Raw genomic sequence first — 21,139 nt, forward strand, 5'->3', positions numbered from 1 at the left:
AAAAAATGTTATTGGTAAGACCTTGGTGAATAGTACAACTTCTGTAACTTCTGTAGTCCCTATTTTTACATAGGTTTGAATAGTCATGAGTCAACAAGAACCTTCAAAAAGAAACAAAAAAGCAAAAAATAAGACATTCGCTAAACCAGGATCGCTATCATTCTTGGCAAATAAGAAATGGCGGTTATTGACAACAAATGAAATTGTTCAAGCTATAGAGTGCGAGAAAGGACATTTGCTTAAATTACTTGAAGTGCAACAACCAATAGCACCACAATCTGAAGCAAATAGACAATCTGTAGAGGTGCAGCCTGTCGAGGAGCAGCCTGTCGAGGATCAGCCTGTCGAGGAGCAGCCTTCCGTGGATCAAGTGCAAATGAATTCTGTCACTCCTCAAACAGATAATCAACCTGAAGAACAAGGTAACATATAAGCTTAGAAACTTATTAAATGTATCCTTGATTTCTAATTATATTTCTTGTATTTTCTTATAGCTGAAGACGTTTCCACTCAAAATAAAAGAGGTAGAACGCAAATGCATAATGTACATGCTCGAAAAGAGCGTAAATTGATCCTACTGAATAGGGAAAATCAGCATGTTGGTCCTACTGATGATGTTGTCATAGAATTAAGCAGCTTCCTAGGAACATTGGCTAGAAATGCGACTCTTTGCCTATTTGATATATTAGATTGGAGGAGCATGGACACTAAACAAGATCTATGGGATTATACCAAGGTTTGTAGTTTACAATATTAAATTATTTGTAAAAGTATTTTACTTCTATTGGCTAAGCGAATGACACAAAATTATAGGAGAAATACATTATTCCTGAAGTTGCGTACAATTGGACTATGGTAACAATTCGAGAGGCTTGGAGAAGACATAGAAGTGATTTGAAGATGACTTATTACGATCCATATGATAATGATAAAGTTCGAATGGAAAACAGGCCTGGTCATATTCCAGAATGTCAATTTAGAGAGCTCCTCAATTATTGGAAGTCTGGAAAAAATTCAAGGTAAAAATGTAGTTTAGAATATCAAATTTTCAGCTTACTCATTTCGTGATCTCTTTTGTGTTATCGTTGCTGCTGCTGCTTTATCTTTTCTTTTACTTTCTCTTTTCTATTGTAATATGTTGTTTCTTCTTTCTTCATTGGTGTGGAAGTCACAATTAAAACAACTTGTTTACAAGACACATTATTGATTCGCTCATGTTGTGAGTTTGATAATTGTTGCAGCCTTCCAAATCTGTTTACTCGCTCTTTTTATTCAGTTGGACTTGTTGAAAAATAAATATTGAGATAATGACCTCGTCTAGTACACTACATAGCACTAATATGCCTTCGATTAACATTATTGATTCACTTCTTTGCAGAAAATGTCTGAAACAAAAACTAAGAATCGAAAAAAGCTGATGAATCCACACACTGCTGGCAAAAAGAGTTTCGCTTTAGTCTGTAATAAGCTGGTGTGTTCTCTTATTTATTGTCTAGTATTAACATGGCATTTAAACAATTTCTAATACATATTGCAATGTGACTAGGAGAAAGAAAAGGAGACAGTATCATCTAAGGATCTCTTTGTGGTTACAAGAACAAGAAAACCCGGGCGTTTGTACAAGGCTTCGAATGAAAATACTACTAGTAAAATTGTATGAGTACTGTCTATTTTCAATTTTTTAATTGAGATCAGTTATTTATTTTAAATTTTAATTTATAAGATTGTGTTTGTTGGATATGCTTTTGTAGGCTGAAATGGAGGAAATTGAAAAACAAATGAGCACAAATGACCAGTATGTTGATGCATTTTCAACCATCATGGATCCTGAACATCCGGGACGCCTAAGACTATATGGAGTAGGAGTTACAAAGAATACTTTGAAAAAAAAAGTTGGCAATTCGGAATCAACTTTAAATGCAACAACTGATGGAATGCAGCAAATGCAAGAAAGGATGCAGAAAATGGTGAAACAAATGGAGGAACAAAAGAAAACTGTGCGACAAGAAGTTATTGCAGATGTAATTGCACAACTCAAGCATGCGGGATTAATTGATCCTAACATACTAGCAGCATTGTCCATTCCTTCACCAAGCGAACCTACTTCTGTTCAAGGGGCTGAGCAAGGTTGGTGTCGCTAATTCTATGTTTTGAGTGTTTCTTCTTCTTCTTTATGTTTCTCTTGCAACTCTATTTCCTTTCTCTGTTGCGACTTTGTTTATTTCTCTATTGCGACTCTTTTTTTTGCTCTTCTTCTTCATTTTCCTATTGATGGTGATATGGAGGGTTAAACCAAAGACCTTCTATGAGTTACTATAGTTTAGTACAATTTACGTTGGAGGTTCAGTTGGTGACTTTCTTTGCCTGCTCAATGCAGATGTGGGCATTGTGCAGATTATTTTTGTGCAGATTATGCTGAATTGTACAGATTATTATTGTGAAGTTTTTAGAGTCCTAGCCAAAATCTGCAGAAATTTTGAATGTGCTCTGAAAATGTGAATGTGCTGAAAACTGCATTTTTATTTTGAAGTGCCATGTACTAAATTGTGGAGCTTATTTGTGGTGAAATTGTGTTGAAACAACACAACTTAAACCTATCCAAAAAGAATTTTACACATAGAATAGTCTGCTTGAATGGCTTTTTTCAATTCCATCTTTCAGAAACTCTTTCAGATTTCTAAAGAACTGAGCTTGTTCACTTGTACCTTCTTATGTTTTCATCACCAGTAAAAGATTGCCATTCTATCCACTTGTGAGCTATAACTTCACAAATACCTTCTGCGATGTTTAGGGACAGCCCCTCATACCTTATATATCGTAGAGAAAAAGACAGATTTATTAGGAATGCTGTTCACTAGTTTATTTTCCATTATTTGTAGTTTAAATTAGACAAAACCAACTATAGATTATAGTAGAAAGCTGGAAAGCACCTTGAATCTTCATCCAAGTGTGCATCATTTCATGAGCCAAAGTTGCTCCCAAGTCCAACCTGTTTACAAAGACTAGTTATGCATACCATAAAATTTAAGTGGGGAACTTGTTTCAACCTTACATATCCTCTCTTAAAGACTGGAAGTAAATTATATTTGGAAAAACATAGACATCATTAATCCCAATTTAGGTGACATAGTGGGATGAGTAACATGAAAGAACCAACTACTTAAGGCAAGAACAATAACTGTAAATGGTTGTTAATAGTGCAGATTTTTTGATAGATTCTTTGAATCCCGAAATATGTTGTGTTTAATGCAAATGAGAGATGCATCTACTATTCTAAATCAATTGCACTTCTTCACTATATATTCTAGGATATGTTCATCAGAAGTGGCATCTTGTGATTGTTTATTACATGAAATATGAAAATGCAGATTCTTTTTATATCTTAAGTATATAGCTTGTAGATAAACCTATTGGGTATCATACCACTAAATTAGTCAAACCCAATTTTTCTAAAACATGGCTTCCTTTGGCCAACCTGGGCAGCTGCTGGTAGGTGTAATTGTTGTAGAATGTCGGACCATTTAGATAGAAAGTCAGTTGTACAGTTTGCCTCTCTATATATGTGATTGCACTTTAAGATTTCCAGTTGATTTGTGAGCCTTTGAAGGTCCTGAATACACTGTTGGAGTGTCGATAGAGGTTGGCTGCTATGAGTCTATACCCATGTTGTATGCACTAGTCCATCTTTGTCTCTCATTATTTCTACAAACAACAACAATACACCTAGTGTAATCCCTACTAGTGGGGTCTAGGAAGTGTAGGAGACAGACCTTACCCTTATCTTTGTAGGGTAGAGAGTATCTACTGAACTAAAAGTATTCCTGACAGGCACCAGATTTAATGTAACAGTAAAAACAACAACTAAACCTTAATTTGAACTAGTTGTCATTGTCCATATGGTTCCTTTGCTTCCATTATCTTCTATTATTAGCTAGAAGTCATGAACATTACACATACATGATGGCGACCAGTTTGGTATTTCTTTTGTTCCTTTGTTCTCTGGTTTGGTAACAAAACAGATAGAACTAGCTGAAGGTAGTTGTTCTGGTTGGAGGGGGATGTATGGTATTCTTTACACCGTCTCCAGTTGGGATGAGATACATGCATTCATTTTGGGATTATAGACTTCCAACTCCCCAAGCTGAAGCATCTATGGCAACAATGAAGTTGCGGAAAAGTTTGAGATTAGTCCATACTCCATATATATAGTTTAATGTTATTTGAGTTTATTGAGTTTATATGTATGTCTTAGATATAGAGTAATAACTTTGTAATATATGACTACTGTGGAACCATTAAGCTTTTGCGAAAAATTGCTAAATTATTTATATTTTTTCTAATTGTATGTAGGTGATGAAATCGAAGAAGGCGATGAAAGCAGTAGTGAAGACTTGACATAGAAGCTGAAATATTGTTAATGTTAACTTTACTGATGTTCTAGAAATCTTTTATTTTTGAAGATTGAAAACTGTGTGGTGCATGTTTGTGTTTCACCTTTTTTGAATGGTAAAAAAATAGTTGTATATATATTTTGGTTTTATGGATCTTGAATTATAATTTTGGTAATGAACATTTCTTCTCGTGAACGATTTATGTGTATTTTATGTTATAAAATTACTACAATATCTCAATAATATAATATTTATGGAAGTGCACCAATAATATATATATATATATTAAGAAATTGTTGCAGTCCCTTGTAATAACCGTTGCATTACCATGTAATAGCTATCGCATTACTCTGTAATACCCGTAGCAATAGCCATTGAACAACATTTATATTCGTTAAAAATTGTTGCATTACCCTATAACAACCGTCGCAATAGAATGAAATGGTTTTTGAATAGAAAAAAAAACTGTAGCCATAGCCTCAAAAGAACTGATGTACAAAACTCTTTTCCAATGGTTCATAACCGTAGCAATACGACACTAAGCGTTGGCAACTTATTAAAATTAAAACTGTGGCAATAGGTCTATCTACTGCTACGGTTTTTTGAACCGTCGCACATAACCGTAGCAACAGATCTATTGCTATGCGATCTGTTGTAGCGGTTGCTTTAACCGTGGCGTTAGACCAATGGCTACGGTAGGAAAGTCTATTGCAATGGTACATGAACTGTGGCAATAGATCAAATTTCTAGTAGTGTGTGTTCTGATTTGTTGTTTTTTGAGTCTGGACACCTGTAGTTTCCATAGGATTCCTTTCTTGTGGCTTCCATTGTTGCTCTACTTTATCCCTGCACTGCTGCTTGTATCCTTCCTCGTTCCTCTGTTCTTTTTTATGGAGCTCAGTACAACTATGTCTAACAATACAACACGTAGTACAATAGATTGGCTCCCAGTCGTATTGCACCTTCTGTTGCATCTTACTATCATTTGGATAAAAAATCTCTACAAGTCTTGGTAGCGGCTTAGTAACATCCATTTCTATGAGCAACCTAGCATAGGATATTTTCCCAAATCCTGACGTACATTCATTCGCATACAGAGGCTTCCCCAGAGCACTACCAATTTTACTCAACGCAGCCAATCCCCAGTAATGCAACGGCAAATTTGGGAATTGCACCCAAAAATGAATATATCTCAATACATTCTTATTAAAATCAAAATCAGCAGTCCAACTTTTTCAATATGATAGGCCGATTATTGAACATGTGTAGACCTGTTACTAAGATGGAGTTCTTATCATGAATGTTATTCAACTTCACAACAAAAAAACCATAATTATGCAGGTATACTTTGGGTTTCGCCACGAAGTACCACTCTGTTGCAATGAGTCTCATAATAGCTCCAATGGATTTGTGTGTTGCCTATCATATAGAGTATGACAGCATTACTCCATATTTCACTCCTGATTTCTACATCTTCCTTGCTTAATTTCACCACCGGTTTTCCTTCTTGGAGCACTGGAGGTACAAAGCTCAATTCCATCCCCTTTGCTCCTAGGTTTGTAGCTTGAAATAGCCCCTTCTAAGTCTTCCTCCCTGGTACCCTATGCTCATTTTTCCTTGTTGCTTCTGTACCCTTGGCCTCATCCAAATTTGGATCTAAGCTCAGAGCCCCTACTTTTGGAAATTCCTCAGACGGTCCTGACCCCAACCTTATCTTCATCTTCTCTATCATTAGATGTGAGTTTACCGGTGTTACTGTTCCATTCGTTCCTCCAGCCCCTCCCGAAATTGGTGTTTTCAGTTTTGATTGACTGGCCTGCACTGCTTCCTTGATCATGTTGTTTTTCGCTACCTGAGTTTTGTTCTTCCGGGTTCTTCCCATTGTCGATGAGTGAACGTTAGCTAGCCTTGCTTAACATGCGCTGAGAGAAAACAGGAAGAATTATTTTTCAAGATAATTCTTGAATAAACATAAACTATATTATAAGAATTATCTTTTTACAAACAATTGTAAAACCTTCCCAAGGAGCTAGTTTAAATAGGTACAAGATCTACTAAGAATATACAATGCATAAAAAGAAATAAGATAGTTCCCACCATAAGGAAAGAATAGTAGAAGATCATCATCTTCACATATGAAACATTATTGAATCCTACAACTAGACTATGCCAAGTGACATCGAAAGAGGAGTATCAGTACAAACAACATGTATTGGTAGGCATCATCAATCGACCTTACCCCACTACATAATATCATGCAAAAATATCCAAAGAACCATGTATATTGAATATAAATTTAGGGCCCCGGTGTACTAATTCACCACCCTTACTACATGTAGTCCTTAAGTCAAACTCAACACATCATATTTCCTCCACTGCCAATTCCATTCACACTAGATTATAGCGTAACCCTTTTATTTCACAATAATTCCCCAAACATCATACTGCTACTTCTTGTCACTCCTTACCTCACACACTTCCATTATACAGTATGTGAATGAGTATCCCAACTTACCAAACATAAATAACCAATTTCATTCCATTATTATAAAATTTCCCGAACTTCAAGAATTCGAAGTCATCACCTACAACATTTAACATGTCATCCCGATCCACACAAGAGAACATTCTAAATTTTAAACACACAAACCAGTACCTTATGGAACAAACCACCCACAACTATACATGTATCAGTGCAGTACCCGATCCAATAATATATGTATATATATAGGTCGGCGTGACACACAACTTAATAGTAATATATGTGTCAGTGTGACATGCGATCATATATTTATATATATATGTCGTCATGGCATCCGATCCAATAATTATATATATGCCAGTGTGACATCCGATCCAATAATAATAAGTTTGTGCTGGCAAGACACCAATCTAATAAGTATAAATGTGTGTGCCCGCGTGGAACCCAATCAAATAATAATAATATATGTGTGTATATATATATATATATGTGTATGTGTGTGTGTCGGCGTGGCACCTGATCTAGTAAATATATATACATAATAGGACACCACCACAAAATTACAAAAAACACATGTACATTCATGTAATACACTCATTGCACGCAATTGACAACATCTTTCACTTCATATTATTCCTTTCCAACATCCCGATCACCTATCAAGTATGCATTACTAATGATGCGGTTAACAAGCGCCTAAAGCATACATGTGAAAGAAACAACTATCCCCTACCCGAAAGATTCCTTTCCAAAGTTTTCCTGCTCAAATCTGATTACGCACTGTTATCTTCCCCAAAATAACACTCAGCAACATCAATAGGCCAATCACAACTAATCAGTTACATTGTAACACCCCATATTCAAAAAGACCAAAATAGCAGATTTACAGAAAGTTACAGGTGCCAGACCACGCCGGCCACCCACGGCCCGTGGAGTGGACCATGGACCATAGGGGTGGTCCGTGGTTGGCATGCCTGGTAAGATTTAAGGGCTCAAGGCCACCACACGACATATGGACCGTAGGTCAGACCACGGTCCATGGTCAGGTGTCCATGGTTCGAGACCCCGGAGATCACCCTCTCTGATGGTGACCAACGGTCCACTAAGATGGGCCGTGGGTCAGACCACGGTCCGTCGACTGGGCCCTTGGATGGTCACCTGGCAGTTAATTTCAAGTTCAGTTGAGTCTTTTCTTAATTAATTAATTTTTATACTATGTCATTTTGCCTATATTTAGAACCCCTATATAAGTCTTTTTACCCCAAATTCACCCCATTTAATTCATTCTTCTTAAATCTCAAAAGAAAACCAACTCCTCTCAAATATTCTCCCTCTAGAACTTGAAGAAGAAGAAGATTCAACTAGGGTTTGAAGCTAAGGATCCATATTCTCTATTGAAGATAGGCAAATGGACCTGAGGTATGGTAGCTTTCATCCATGGGTTCCTTCCACCCATGGAGTCCCCAATTCCTATATTTCATATGATAGGATTCCCCAATTAGCTAAGATTTTCCTCAAACATCATGGGTTCTTTTGATTATTGATCTTAATGATTGAATTATGTTTAAATATGCATGAATATATGATTTACAATGATTTTATGATGTTTCCCCTATGAACCCATGCAAACCTCCATGTTTTTCGAATTGTGATCTCATAGAGTTGGGTTGTTGACTATGAAAGATGAGTTTTGTGATCGAAAGCATGAAGTAATAGAATTACATGAATTTGTGATAAAATCCCTATCTAATGCTAGAATTCTAGATTTGGTGATTGGAAGTAGCTTTGAACCTTGAAAGGGAAATGTATGAGTTTATGCATGATCTTATGAAACCTATGTAAATGCTTTAAGGGTGCTTTGAGAGTAAAGTGTCTATATTGTTGTTGTTGTTGTTGTGTTGTTGAAAGGATATCTCATAAAACACTTACAACCATGATGTGAAAGGTTTTATCACATAGAAAGGATTCTTAGGTTGAAAGGCTATTCTCACCTAATTGAATCAATGAATGAGAGCTATCCTAATGAACTAGTTAGATTGGCAAAATGACATGCCTTTCCATGGATAATGAGAATAAGTAAGAAACTACTATTCCGTGGGAATTATACTTAGCACCGAGTGGTTATTGACATTGAGATGGAAGCTCTCCTGCTAGTAGAGGCCGGGTTTCTAGAAAAAGTCTCATGAGATGGAAGCTCTCCCGTGAGTAGAGGCCGGGTTTCTAGTAGAAATCTCCTTATCCCATAACTATGTCCCCCCATAAGTTGATTAGCTAGTGGATCCACTTAAGCTAGAAGTTTATGGTTCTACCTTAGGCAAGTAGAACAACCCTTTTCGGTGTGGGAGACACCGGGTGATCATGTTTTAGCTCACATGGTCTCTATATCGGTTAAGGCTAATTCTCCCACAATAAGATGACTAATGAACTAAAGTTAATTAAGGAAGTATGTCATATGTGTTTCAAAGACTTAAAGATGATTTAGCTTGCATTGACCATGATGTTATGACCTATGTTTTCAATTATTTCTACTATGATGTTTAAACTTGGTAAATTGCATATCATGAAATAAAATGTCCTTTTTAGCATGATTTGCATGTTTTTATGCAAAGCTATCATACTTAGTGCATTTTTTTACTAACGTATACTATTTCCTACATTCTCCCAAATGTAGGGTCCGACAGGCAGGGTTTCCATTCTAGTGGCTAGAGCTTGGACTTTGATTTCTTTCCGAGCTTGGTGAGTCCTTATGGTTCGAGGACGGACTTTCCTTATTGTAGTTTCACTTTTGTATTTCCTTTTTGAACATGATGTGTGGGCTAGGCCCACTTTCATTCTATTGTAATAGATGACTATGTTGAGACATGAGTTAGACTTCCGTTTTTCTATAAAGATGTTTTGGACTTAAATGTTGTTTTACTCTTTATTATTCTAGTACTTTATGTTATGATATGCTAAGTGACTTATATGGAGTCCTCCGGGGTTCTATATCCCTTGTTACATCTAGGGAGTACCCTTGGATTGTGACATACATCATCAACCTAACCACATTTAATCAGAAGTTCTACCATCCAGACTCCGTGCCTAAAGAATTATGCCAAAAGTTCTACCATCTAGACTCTGTGCCCGAAGAATTATGCATGTATATCTCTCGATAGTCTACACAATATCACATGGGTAGATATAGGTCTAACTACTTAGTTAAGAAGTTCTAGTCTACCTGAGCGCCAAACAACATTTGAAGAACTCTGATTGCAACTCTTTGGGGTGAACCCTGACGAGTGTGGACTAAAAATTATTGGGTCTTGCCCTTACTTGTGCGAACATCTCTCCCGTTCATGCCCTCGTGCTTAAGGTGGATTGGGGAAATTTTTAGAGTAACCCTCGCTTATTTTCTCCTTGTAAAGTGAGGAAAATAAAAAACATTGAATTAATTAGGGGTTGATCTCGTCAGCCCCACTATAGCGGTCATGCAGGTGCTATAGTGGCGCCGCCATAGCGGAAGATTTCCTTCTAAGGTGGGTAGACGTCAGTCCAGATCAATCTAATTTTAAATAATTTTGTTATATGCTCCAATTTTTAATTGGGCATCAAAATTCAAAAAAATGGGACTTGGCGCGAGGTGCACTTGAATACTGACGGATCGGGTCATTACATCCTAACAACAAACTTTTAAGATATATTCTAGGTATGTATAAGAGCCTCTAAATAGAATACGACAAGAAAAGACTTAACTTTCGCCAGAAAGAAATACACAAAATATGAGAATGATTATTCACCGCTTCACATAAGAGACTTCTAGTCAATCTGCAACATATCTAAACCCCACAAAGGATGTAGCAAGAGTACTATCAATACACCATAATGATTGACCCTCAAGCCCCAGTCATTAAACTTAACATTATAACCCTCAAGCCTCTGCCATCAAACTTAACATGAACATCATATATCACCCCACTCACCCTCAGTCATCAAACTTAACATTATAACCCTTAAGCCTTTATTTTACGATAAGTATATTTAGTGATTAGCCACACCAACTATATAATCATGCATGCAACACATAGCAATAATTCTTCAAAAAACAAGTATAGCCATAACAGATTAAATCATGTCATATAACAGGTAAAATAGTCATCAAGTATCTCAACATATCAAACAACTCATAAAATTCAATAACAACTCACACAACAATTATAAAGTGTACACACACTAAGGGTCTTATTTATGTCAAATAATCATGAATTGCAGCGGAACAACTTCGTTCATGTACCATACCAGTGTGGTATCCGACCCACCAAATTATGAAAAATATATATGTAGCGGTGAGGTGTGTGTGTGTGTATATATATATATATATAACACTCGTCCATAAGATCACCTCAACTTCAAGCCACTTGTCACACTATAATGCCCATGTTATCATTACGACTCTCACACATAAAACTCACTATACGATAGTTATAAATATACTTATAACACAAGGAATTCAATGATTTCATCAAGTGATAACCCATGCAATTTTAAGCATCAAAATCACATCATCAAGTTCAGCCTGCATGAATTGACTTATTTAAGTGTTTTTAAGTAAAAAATAGTTTTTAACTATTTTTAGAGTGTTTAGGTAAATTTAAAAAGTATTTATAAGAATTTGATTTTAAGCTAATATGATAAAAATAAGTCAAAGTTAATCTAAACAGGCTCTTAATCATGTCTGAAGACCAATCAACAAACATTCAACTTTAGAGTATACATGAATCTAAATCAAGTCTAACTCCTATTAACCACACGAATTCTTCTGCTCTTATCATGATCAATAGCCTAGTAATGATTAAGTAATAAGGTTACACCCTCACTATGACAAGTGCACCCTTGTTAATGGTAATTATACCTAATTCTGAGGTTACAAGTTCATGTTGTTCCTCTAGTGTTACATACATTTACATATTCACCTTATAAAACACTTATCAAAGGATTCATAAATGTTTGACATACTACATATACATGACCCTTTACTTGGTTTCAGCGAAGAACTATGACCTCCAACTTTGAATGTGCACAAGTAGACACTTAAACTTATATAAAATTGAACAAGTAGACACAAGTGGCCTACATGGCACAATACACGTAGGACATCATGTAGGACACAAAATTGTCATGTAAGACGAATGTGTATATTTGCTTAATTTTATATAAGTCTAAGTGTCTACTTGTGCACGTTCAAACATGGTGCCCACATGCCTAATTATGATTCTCCCATCAAATCTAGGTTATATATATATATATATATATATATATATATATATATATATGTGTGTGTGTCTTCTAATCATAGTTTACTAATCATAAATTATTGATCACTTGAATGCCAAATTGTTGATGTGGAGCACATGAATTCTCGTCTCTTGATTAAGTTCTAGCGAGACTAGAGAAGAGTTTTGTAAAGACGAGGTCTTGATACGCGTTTCTTGAGAGACTTGCCTCTATGTTATTAAGGATTTTTCCTTAAGAATAGCCCTAAGGCATTTTTAGGAGGAGTCAACCTTTTTAAAATTTGGACTAAAAAGAAAAAAAGGTTAATTTCCTTGGGGCCATTGTCTACTCTAACGACTTAAGACCATCTACAACAGTTCCCGCTATAGCTATAGTGATCCTAGGCGACATCCCCCAATTTTTTCCTGCATAAAAGAAAATTTTCGTTAGCCATGACGGGATGAAGCCCAACTTATCTTGGCTAGATAACTCAATTTTCAAACTCACATTTTATCGTCAGTATGTTAATAACAACATAATGAATTGGGACGATACAATTGTCGTTAGCCTAAAGTAATTTTTTATTATTTATGTCCATAATAATTTTATCAGTTTCAATTATATAGAACAAGATTGAATCTCAATCATAGAAGATTTGGATGGACATATGGCAAAAAATTCAACAAAGTTACTGAACAATACTGGATATACTTTCATTAGAGGGGATATTTCCCCATAAATACAAACTGATTTTCTTAATGAAGTGAATTTAATTAAGTAATGAATGAGGCACATATATGATGTGGTAAACAAAACTTGTATGAGGCTCTATTTATTTTTTGACAAGTGGATAATTGGGTCCCATTTCAAAAAATGGCCAAAATTCCCCTTTCTCTCTCTTTCTTTATGACATTTTCCCCCTCTTACTTTTTTTTTGTTTGATTTCTTTTCCAACCATTGTTCCAAATTCTGCACTTCCATACTTCAATAATTTTATTCATGAAAAGTATGAAATCAAAAAATGCTTGCCTGATTCATTCTATTTCTAACATTTTGACATTATTTTTCCATCTCGATACTAATTATTTATATTTTTAAAAATAGTTATATAAAATTATTTGTTAATTTACAAATTAAGATATAATTAATTACAAATTTTCTATGTTATTATAGTAATTCTTTTTGAAAGTGTAGATAAGATTTATAAAGTTAAAAAACAATAAGGTATAAATTAGTAAAACTTTTATTTTATTTATGATTTCTTAAGAAATTCGTAAAAAAAAGAGTAGATTATTAATATGAAAAACAAAGAAGGTATAAAATTAATTTGTTATTTTTTTTCTTCTCTAGAAAATTTCATGTTTTCATAAGCACTTCAAATCCATCAAATATTCTTCAATAAGAAAATATAACGGAAAGAGCATCAATGATTTGACAAACAATTGCGTAAGTTTTGATACTATTTTCACGAAATTCAAAAATGAAAAATATCCATAAACACCCACATAAATACATAATCTTTCCGTCAATATTTACTATATCTTTTATTCCTTAAATTCAAGCTAGGTGAAATTTAATAAATATTTTATTTATCTACTTTCCTTACACGTTTCTTAGGAAGTTATAAATAAAAATGATAATTTTATTAATTTATTCCTTAAAAGACTTTTTGCGACTTTACAAATTTCATTTATACTTTAAACAAAAAATAATTGTTAGAATTAAAAAAAATTACTTGTATCTTGATTTTATAAACGGAAAATTAAATACAGACAACTATTTATTATAATATGAATAAATAACATAGAATAGAAAAAAAATTAATATAATAGAATAAAAACTTATACAATGATCATAAAAAATTAAATCAAAATCCCCTACATAAAAAAAAGAAAAAAAACATAAACTAATTAGATTAGTTAAGAATGAAAAAAAAAATTACAAAAATGGAAACAAAAAATATATTGAAATATAAGTGTAAAAAAAAAAAAAAAAACACAAACTAATTAGATTAGTTAAGAATGAAAAAGACATTTAAAAAAATGAAAACAAAAAGTATATTGAAATAGTGTAAAACAAAAAAAAAAGGCGTAGAGGACTTAATAGATGCCCTTTGTCACTTGACAGATAGGTTTCAGTCCATTTATCAATCAAATAATGCCTTATACAAGTATGATTTGACATGTCTCATATATAATAAAAAATTTCGAGAGCAAGGAAAGACAAAAATCTAAGAGAAATTTATGAAATAAGTGACATGAAAAATATTGACTATCGTTTTTGAAGAGAAAAACATTTGTCATGCCTTTTGTTTTATTCTAAGTAAAGAATATTAGAAGACAAAAATTTAGGAGAAATTTATGGGATAAATGTCAAGCAAAATATTGGTTATCGTATTTGAAGGAGAAATAATAATTTAGCATGCCTTTGTATTTTTATTCAAAGGAGAGAATAGAGGAATGCAAAAATTTTGGAGAAATTTATGGAATAAATATCAAGGGAGAATGTTACTTCCATGTTTTAAGAAAATAGTTTTACCATTTTTTTAAACCTCTTTGTTAGATTTTGATAAAATTATATTGTTATATTTTGAAAGTGAAAACTCATGTTATTCCCGTATTAAGTCTTATATAGTACATTAATGCGATTATCTCGTTCGTAAATTCTAGGTCGTGAATCGTGATAAAATTAATGCCCTTTTTTTCCCCTTCTGGTCACAAAAGTTTACACCCACTTTACTAACTTGTAGGTGGGGGTGGATATGGTACGGATATTAAGAATTTTGATTCGATAATTTTATTTTCTTAAAAATATTACATGATTATCATGTCAAACTAATTTGGTATAGTATGGTATTTGAAAGTTCGATTTTGATATTTAGCTTGTGGTAATTGATATTCATTATTTATTTGACTTTGATTTATGTCTACTCATTCAATAGGATATTATGTCTTTGAATTTTTATGAAACGTCTTAATTATATTATACTAATACCTTACACATGTAGGAATATTCAAAAGAAAGTATAAGGATGATTGTATTGCTTTTCACCGGCATTTCCTTGAGATCTACTAGAGACGGAGTATAGTTGGGATTTTGATGGCTTGTTGGGGTATTGGTGGTGAGGAGAAGAGCAGAGAGGAACAGAGGATTCCCCACTGGTTCAATTGTGTTTTTGATGGTTAGGAAACGAGTAGTGAGGTGGCGCTGGTCTCTTGCCGGAGAGAAGAGAGAGACAAAGGGGGAGAGAAAGAGAGATAGTGATCAAAATATATATCTGATTTGACGTACATGTATTCGATAAAATATACATATATATCTAATTAAAAGTTTATGTATTCGTTAAAGTGTATATATATCTGAGTTAAGATTATATATATTTATGGAAAAAGATTTCTGATGCTAGGAAAAATGAGAAGATATTTGATTTTTTTTTTTTCTTTTTATCAATGATACAACAAATACTCATACACATGAAATTGTTGCTTCAATTTGTTTTACCAAATTTCTTTTACATAATACATGTATGAAATAGTTTCGAATACTGAATTTTGGTTTAAGTATTTAATGAATTCAAAAATAATTTATTTTCACTTCAAATAAGGTTTGTTTTTATGTATAAAGTTTTTCTCTTAATTTAGCGAAAAAAATGTTTATGTTTAAATCCGTTGGGTGTCACTTTGTGGGTTTTCAAAAGTATCTCACACCTTCTTTTGAAAATAATTCGAACCCTTTTCCAATTTTGATTTTATTTAAAAAAATAACTTTAAAATAATTTTCTTAATTTTTTAAAATTAAGTGATGACTCTATTTTAAAAAAAATTAAACATGTCAAAGTTATAAAAAAAAATTAACTTTGTTCAAAATTTCTCGCAACATGGTGTAAGCCATTATTTTGATACTTCAATCATGTCATGACAAAAGAAACTTGTATGATACCTTTGAAATCAAGGTCCTTTTGGGATTGACTCAGTTGGTTTAGAGGGTGATCATCCACACGAATGACTTGAGATCTATCTCCTTTCAATGTCTTCTGAGTCCAGTGGCGTACGTAGAATTTTTATAAAGGGTGTCACCTTTTAAAATGAAACACGATAAATAAAATAATGTGATGTCATTTTTTTTTTTTGAAAGAAAAAAATAAAATACAATTCGCGCTCACTATTATACCTTTTCTAAAAAGAAATATTTTTCAAAATAAACTTTTTAAAATTAATAATATTAAATGTTTCATAAATTATTTTTAATTAATTTCATTAGTGAGAAAGAAGGTAAAAGGGAAAAAAAAAAAACATAAAAAATAAGCATATAAGATGGGTGAATGGAGAACTTCAAATGTATAAAAAAATTACAAGATCTACATTTGAACACAAAACCTAGCCCTTCGAATTCACGTGTCTGACCAGCTAAGTTGTGTGTCCCGTTTGTGTCAAGGAGTGTCACTGTATATAATATATTCACTATTTCTCCTTTTGCCTTTAATTATATACATATATTTAGTAAATTTTTCTGACGAAGCAGTGTCACGTGACATCCCTTGGACTTACGTAGCTTCGCCCCTGTCTGAGTCGAGCGTATCGCATAGAACTTGTCTAATACGATTTAAGGTCTAAATATAGCTTTTATTTACCTATTTTGTTAAAAATATTCTTTGATTATTTTTTTGCTCATTTTTACTACCGCGCTAAAGCACGAGCCCGAATTGGCAAATTCAAGATATAAAAATAGTATGTATTTTTTAGTGAACAAGTATAATTTGTGTCACATTATTTTAAATTTTAAATACATAAGAAGGTAAATTAAAAAAAGATTAATCAGGTCATCATCATCAAGAGTCTCAAAAAGATCGTAAAGTTTGCGTGTTCTTTCCCCCGTTTTTCTATGGCTTCCGATGGCTGAGGCCCGAGGTGTATCCACTTTTTGCAGCCGTAGGCGTTGCTGTAGGGATCTGTGGAATGCAATATATGCACCAACCAGAAAACAGGGCAGCAGGAGTGCTGGATAATTTTTCAGAAGGGGAGAAATATGCAGAGCATGCTCTAAGGAAGTTTGTTCGAAACAAGTCTCCGGAGATTATGCCATCAATCAACGGTTTCTTCAGCGATCCAAACTAATGCCCTAGTCAAGTTTAATATGGATTATAACATCATTATTCTTTGTCCTCTTCTTTTCCATTGAATGAGATAGACATGAAATGCATTTTTCTGGCCTGCGATGGGCCTAAAAGATATTGAAAGAAACTTGAATAAATGTAATCAGAACCACAAGTTCCTCCCTTTTGACAGGGCACATCTTTTCATATACTATTGAACTGTTGTTTTCCGGAAGAAAAATCCATTTACTTTCATGCATGAATAGCACTATTTTGGATTGGAATAAAATAAAAAGATTAATCAGAGGGAGACTTCCAACTAATATGACGTGCCTCCAATCACAACCAATATTTTTTTACTAGATCACGTCTCCAAGAATAGCATAAGCCTATATACTTAGGAAAAAAAATGAAATTCCCTATATTTGTCTTGACTTAAAGAGTGCTTGTCACACCTCTACTGGTTTCAAATCTATATGGATTTGGCATCAACTACTTTAATTCAACTTTGTTGACATTTTGTATTTATTCTTTTGGAACTAACTCGATTTTTTAAAGTATATGTGTACTATAGAATTAAAAACAATTTCTAATAAACTATTGTTTCGCTTTCATATTTATACTATCAATTCATATATATATTAATAGAAAAATCACACTTAAAATTTTAATTAAATGGCTTAACAGGTTATGGTAATTACTAATTAGAATCATTTGACATTCAATTATTCAAATGTAACCCCTCCCCTCCTATCATATTTCTCACATCTTTGGATTAAACTACTAATGCGAATATGCAAAAAATGTAACTCTATTTATGATTAGAGACTATACACAATTAAAGGTTGTTTAGTGGGTAAAATAGGGATAATAATCTCATAATATTTTATGAGATTATTTTATTTTGTATTTGATAATGAGCATTACTTAGTCGTAGAATTATTTTATATTGTAAATGGTGGGATGAGTAATTCCATAAAAAGTGTGATAAAATAATCTTATGGGATATCTCTGAAAATGTGGTTTTGCATGTGTTCATGCTTTGAGGATCGGAGTGGTTTAGTTTTTTCGTAAATGATATGTTTTTTAGGAGTGACATAAGATTTTGTAGATGACACGATAATAAGGATACTTTGTGTGTCAAAAAAATTTATTTCTTAAATTTTATGCTAAGTGTGAATTTAATGAGAATCTTAATAGATCAGTTGATTGACTATTTGAACTTTCACTTTATTGACGAGGGTTCAATTTCTCGTTTTTGTAATCCCCTCCCTCATTTTCCCTTTTCCTACCCCAAATTCGCAAAATGAATTTTTATTTGTAAATTTTATCTTTGAAATTCAACAATAGAATTACAATCCATTAAACAGAAAATGTGTTACACGAGCTTCCTCCACAGAATAGTTTACAGCGACTCCTAATTCATCGTGTTAAAATTACAATTGATCAAGGACAAATATAATTATCTTTGTTTTGTGTAGTTGTCATCTCTTTTCTTGTGTACGTTTAAGAGATTCCGTTATATCTTAAAGTAGAGAAGAAAGGTGCACATTATATTTAGAGCCATTTTATAAGGGCCAAATTAAGTAATTGTGTGGGTGACAAAAAAAACCAACAAATATAGTCACATGTATATGTAATGTATCAATATTGTAAAAATAGTTACATAACGTATATGTAACGTATTTATATTTTATAAATAATGTATACTATATATAGAGAGAGAGAGATAGAGAGAGAGGAGGACCCAGGAGGGGTGCATGTGCACCCATTAACTTAGGAAAAAATCATGTGTATATATGTATATCTATCTTAAGAAACTGATAGAAATTAAGATATATTTACCAATGCACCCCGAAGGAGTATAGGAGTGCTCTTTTGCTGCTGGTACAAGATAGAAGAACCACCCATGAGACCGGGTTCAAACCCAACTAGAGCACAATTTCATTGTTTTTATTTTAAGTTTAGCTTAAAGATCATATTTGGTGCACCCGAAGTCTTCAAATCATGGATTCGCCTCTATGTGTATGTGATGTATAACTATGTATTAAAGATGTATATACATTCATATACGTTGTTTATACAATATTTATACATTGCAATTTCAATCCCAACCAATTTAAATCTCCTCTAAGCAACATACATTTTAAATATGACCCCCTCTCAATGTTCTCGTGACTTTTGCTATATTATGCACTCGAAACTATTCACATTTGCGGCATGTTGAATTTTAAAATGAAGTTGTGAAGAAGCTTTAATGGCTAATGGAATCTTTCAATCCCACCAACTCAAAATTTCCTCTAAACAATTTCAAATTTCAGATATGAGCTCCTCTTAACGTTTCAAGACTTTTGATATATTATTCACTCGAAACAATTCACGATTGCGGCACATCATATTTTAAAATTAGGCCATTTTAATGGCTGGACATGGAGTCTTCCAATCCGGACCAACTCAAATCTCCTCTAAACAATCCTATTATATATATATATAAGCTCCTCTCAATACTTCAAGTTTTTAAATATTTATCCACTATTCTCATTTGCGGTACATCCAAATTTAAATTTGAATTTTAAAGTCTAAATATGAAAAAAGAATGAGGAAGGAATGAAAGCAAGAAAAGAGGAGGAAGAAGAAGGAGGAGGAAGTGCTTCAAACATGGACCTTGATCTAAAGTGGCATAATGGTCATTTTGTGTCTAATTTTTTCATTTTATAATATTAGGTTCCTCTTCTAAATTAAGTGAATTATTGGAACAAGTTGATCCCATGACATTCTTAAATATGGTCAAGATCTAGTTAACATGGATGTTGACGTGGCATGTTGTTAGTGGTTGATAAACAATTCTTTTGCAGTTGGCAGCATATTCAATTGAAGGCTCTTGGAGATTTGTAGGCAAGAAAAGGGTCAAAGTCAAGAATTTGAAGTTGGAAATTGAAATATTTGATCACATGGACCCACTCATCATCGACATGGCAGCTTTTTTCAACATAAAGGACACCACATTTTCAATCTATTTTAACTTCTCACATGCTCCCTTAGTTATTTACATCACCATAAGTTAATTATCTCAAATCACTTATCAATTTATAAAATCAAAATAAAATTAATTAATTTTTTCTTAAAATAATATTTTTTTTAAAATTTACAAATAAGTTTGTAAAATTTTAAAGGGAAAAGGCATAGATTCTCCCCCCTCCCCCCGAACTTGTCTCGAAAAGTCAGATACACATTTAAACTATTCTCATGATCTATTACACACCTGAACTTGTTTAAAGTGGTATTAATGCTCCCTTTGAAGATGACATGGTAGAGAAAGTTTCTTCACCTTCCTTAAGGTGCGTGAGAAGAAGAAAAAAAATGTGAAAAGACAAATTTGAACATGTGACACTATCTTATTGATCATTATATAATTAGTATTATAATTTCTGTTGGGGTTTATTTACCCTGATTTCTTACCATAAATAGGTTTTCCTTTTAGGAAAATGTTTTAATATTTTGACTAGTTTTTTTTTTGTAGGAAAAGTTTTAGGACTCTATAAGTATAGGCTTGTTCCTTCTAACTTAATCAGATTTCACAATGTAGTCCTAGGGTTTTTAGAGTTTTGGTTGTGGGGGAGAATTTTGTGAACCTCCTTGTATTCCGAGGGAATTGGTTGATGTTATTTCTCTCTATATTTTGTACTCTCATATTTATAGTGGATTGCTCATCTCCTTTGTGGACGTAGGTCGATTGACCAAACCACGTTAAATCTTTGTGTCTTTTGGTATATTTCTCGTTTGTCTTCTTACTCATGGTCTTTCAAGGTTTGCTTTGCTAGCTTCCGCATTACACCTGCTTATGTTCGGTCCTAACAAGTGGTATCAGCGCTAGATTCAATGATGGAGACAGGTCCAGTGGTTCGATAATCAATGATTGAACCA

General features: G+C 33.2%; 1 protein-coding gene across 1 annotated transcript; it reads left to right on the forward strand.

The window, feature by feature from the left end:
- Nucleotides 1–15,222: 15,222 nt before the first annotated feature.
- Nucleotides 15,223–17,470, forward strand: LOC102592850 (uncharacterized). Its single transcript, XM_006340445.1, has 2 exons — nucleotides 15,223–15,304; nucleotides 16,942–17,470. The coding sequence occupies exons 1-2, from the start codon at nucleotides 15,223–15,225 to the stop codon at nucleotides 17,235–17,237; spliced, it is 378 nt and encodes a 125-aa protein (XP_006340507.1). The 3' UTR covers nucleotides 17,238–17,470.
- The last annotated feature ends 3,669 nt before the right edge of the window (nucleotides 17,471–21,139 follow it).

Source organism: Solanum tuberosum, unplaced genomic scaffold, assembly GCF_000226075.1.
Source record: "Solanum tuberosum cultivar DM 1-3 516 R44 unplaced genomic scaffold, SolTub_3.0 scf00018, whole genome shotgun sequence".
NCBI classification, from domain to species: domain Eukaryota; kingdom Viridiplantae; phylum Streptophyta; class Magnoliopsida; order Solanales; family Solanaceae; genus Solanum; species Solanum tuberosum.